Here is a 3,398-nt window from a genome sequence, read left to right as displayed (position 1 = left end):
CCCCAAAACACGCACTTGGCGTAAATCTTACAGGATACCATAAAATTTCAAGAAATACAATTAGATAAAATTGGCAGGCCTGCTTTCCCTACATAATACATAACGCTTCTTTCAATCCTAAGATATACCTAATCAATTTATCACAGTTAACAAAATAACTAAATTTGTTATTTGTCAAATAATATATAGAATACCTGCTCCTTTTTCTAAAATATCTCTTTTTTAATGACTATTGAATGTATAGACAAAAAGAGTAAAAATTTGTAAAAGAGAATAATGTGAAGATAAAAACATTAAATGAAAAAAAAAAAAAATATTGAGGTCCTATTCTTAGAAACAAAACAAAACCTAAATAAGGATTGCATTTAAAATTAAAGAGGGTATTTGCAGCACTTCGCATGAACCATGATCAATAATGTATGAACCAAAATCAGTTTTTTTTTTGGGGGGGGGGGAGAACAGAAGGATTCAACAGCAAACTAAAAGCAACGTGAAGAAGGAAATTTTAGTTGCAAACGAAAAAAGGTCTGAAGACCACAGCATATGTTAAGCGGATAAAGCAGAACTGGCAAATATAACTTTATCACACCACGGAATAAGTCATGGTTAACACCTACATAGTACTTTCCAAATCACGTCATCTAGTAGTTTTGACCACATCTTTAAGAATGGTAGGTGGATTTAGTACACAAACCCCTTATAAATAAGAAAACCAAAAATACTATAGTATCTCAACAAAGTTCCACTTTTCAGCATTAAATTCAAAGAACAATTAGCTAATTACTTGGGGCCAATGTCCTTAAGGGCACAAATCTGCTCCTCTCCCATTGCAGACATAACACTCACAACCAGATCTTTACCCTCAGCGAAACCATCCTTGATCTGCACAATAGATCCAAAATTCAGTCTGGCACGACTCAAATCAATTTAAGTTGGCAAAAATGACCCATTTCATTTCATTTGAGGTACTATATCCTAGGTTGAACCTGACTTAACAGAGTCGTAATCTAAAAAGTGAAAAAGAAAGTAAACTAGTAGGTTAGATTCCTGAAATGTTGTTGAGCCAAGTTAGCTTTAGGATGCAGGACACTAGTTCTTAAATGTAAACCCAAGTATTATGGTCAATGTACATACGATGAAATTGTCATTTTTAGCAACTCAAGCTGCTGAGGCCTAACATAACAATTGACAAATTTGATACTCAATTGAACGAAAAAGAATATTCATCTCTACAACAATGTTATGCTGCTGCTACTACTAATCAATTTGTGAAGCAAAACACAACTTAATATACAAAAGAGGTGAAATAAACATGCTCACCTGCTTAAGCAGATTGTCATCGGTTGGGAGCCTAAGGTCATCCTTGGTATCACCAGAATCAGTCAGAAGACTCACCTAATACGTTTCAAATACATAGATATTAATTCATCGTTAAGAGAAGAGATTAAAATTCCACCATGAATTTGAAGAGAGGGGAGAAAGAAGAGGCAAATGTAATCGTACAAATCCATCCTCAGAGATGTCAATCAGCTGGTAGTCAGTGCGGTTGACATGTGGGACCTGGAAAATAAGAATAAACACTTTAAATCACTATAAACATTTATATGTAAAAGGGTTGGCGGTAACTAAAGCAAAAAGAATCTCATACATCACAGTTGTGGGAAGATGGAACGATATCTTCAAGCTTTTTCCCAGTGAAGATGTCAATAGCAACGAAGTGACACTTAGCATGTCCATGCTTGCCAGTCTTGGAGGTTGAAACTTCCACAACCTGTTGTACAATAAAAAGCAAAACTTATACTTAGGCTGCATAATCAATAGACCTTCCCTCAGTAGCACAGTGGGCATCATGAAGATTTGAACACAAACAGCACAACTGAATAGCAGCCACTAAACAACAATTCCTCGATTTAGTCAAGCGTTCCTACCAATTAAACGGAAAATAAAAGATGCACCTTATATGCATAAGCAGAGCAACAACAATTCCTGGATCAGTCAAATCATATTTTCTCACTAACTGTGAATCCTAATTAATGAAAGAGGTAAATCGAACCCACTAATCGATCACTAATTTAAGCTCCAAGCCAAAATCTTGGCAAAAACCTAGAATAAAAGCTCCAAGCCAGAATCGGTAACTTAATTAACCTCCTAATAATTCTCCAGCGCCTGGTCAAAGTAGTGAAAGACATCCCACGTTTTGCCCCCTTTTTGTTTTCCCAATAAAGGCAAGCGAAAGGAAAAATCGGTAGATATTATAGGCTAACAGGATGATTTTAGCCCAAAACAAGCCGAGCGCAAGGACAACACCTCCGAAGAAAATATGCGACAACATAACCAAAAAATTATTCTGGGTTATCTAACTACAGACTCAATAATAACAACGCTAATTTACAAGTAATTAACAGGAAAAAGGAAAATCCATACATAGATAGGTTAAAGATAGGAAAAAATTAAAATTAACTCAGATCCGAAAACTCTCCGGAACAAACATGGACAGATTGTTGACAAAAGCTAAACCACAAAAAAATAATATGCAAATTAAATCGAACAAATTAGAGATCCATACGATGAAACTAGATCGAAGAAGAGGGAAGGAAAAAAGAGAAATCAGTAAAATCAAAGAGAATCGAGGCAAAAGGAAAGGAACCTTGCAAGGCCTGTTCTTGATAACAATGTAACCGTTCTTACGGATGGTACCAGCTTGCTGAGGGAAGGTCTTGGAAGCTCCGGCATCAGCTTTAGACTCGAAGTGATGCTCCTCGTCCGACATGGCTGCGAATAAACCAGAGACAGAGAAGGAAGCAGACGAGTGAGAGTAGAGAGAGAAAGAGAAAGAGAGAGTGAGCGAAGAAGCGGCGAACTTGGAGACATCGCAATTTTATTATTATATAGAAACTAGGGAGCGACGAGGCGATGGCGAAGACGATTTTCGGAGCTTTTTATTTTATTTATATTATATTATTTAATTTGAAGATGATTTAATATCCATCGTATAATCTTAATGGAAAATTTTTAAAAATATGGATACACAATAATATCAATATTTTTTTGCCAGAACAATAATATTAATGCTGGCCAAAAAATAGTAATATTAATAATACTAATATTTAAAATAAAACATATGATAACACTTATGCATCTTGTTCGCATGGAGAGTACGTTCAACTATTTTTTAAGTGTATCCAATATTTTAAAGTATTTTTATTATGCATCTATCATCTTGAATTATTTTTTTAGGTATTTTTAGCATCCTAAAGTATTTTTTAGTACAGTTTTACACTTAGCAATTTAAGGTGCTAAATAAATCAAACAAATAATTTAAAATGCTAAGTGCACTTGAAAAAATATTTCAAGATATTAAATGTAGCAAAATATAACTTAGAATGTTGGACGCACTT

The 3,398-nt window shown here is 34.5% G+C and overlaps 1 protein-coding gene across 1 annotated transcript; it reads right to left on the bottom strand.

Annotated features, from left to right (window-relative positions):
* Positions 1-558: 558 nt before the first annotated feature.
* LOC114741256 (eukaryotic translation initiation factor 5A-2) lies at positions 559-2,855 on the bottom strand. Its single transcript, XM_028929509.1, has 5 exons — positions 2,648-2,855; positions 1,649-1,771; positions 1,504-1,560; positions 1,321-1,395; positions 559-882 (listed from the first exon to the last, which is right to left on the bottom strand). The coding sequence occupies exons 1-5, from the start codon at positions 2,768-2,770 to the stop codon at positions 781-783; spliced, it is 480 nt and encodes a 159-aa protein (XP_028785342.1). The 5' UTR covers positions 2,771-2,855; the 3' UTR covers positions 559-780.
* Between the last annotated feature and the right edge of the window lie 543 nt (positions 2,856-3,398).

The sequence above is a fragment of the Neltuma alba genome, unplaced genomic scaffold (assembly GCF_004799145.2).
Source record: "Neltuma alba isolate B1F8T4 unplaced genomic scaffold, ASM479914v2 tig00003340_pilon, whole genome shotgun sequence".
Classification (NCBI taxonomy): Eukaryota; Viridiplantae; Streptophyta; class Magnoliopsida; order Fabales; family Fabaceae; genus Neltuma; species Neltuma alba.
This window is presented reverse-complemented; position numbering and strand designations above follow the sequence as displayed.

What these genes read in the sequence shown, in the direction of transcription:
- LOC114741256 (XM_028929509.1), bottom strand. Translation starts at nt 2,770, where the DNA reads ATGTCGGACGAGGAGCATCACTTCGAGTCTAAAGCTGATGCCGGAGCT. An exon ending in TCAAGAACAGGCCTTGCAAG is followed by an intron (nt 1,772 to 2,647) that starts GTTCCTTTCCTT and finishes ATTGTACAACAG; the next exon opens with GTTGTGGAAGTTTCAACCTC. An exon ending in ATGACAATCTGCTTAAGCAG is followed by an intron (nt 883 to 1,320) that starts GTGAGCATGTTT and finishes TCTATTGTGCAG; the next exon opens with ATCAAGGATGGTTTCGCTGA.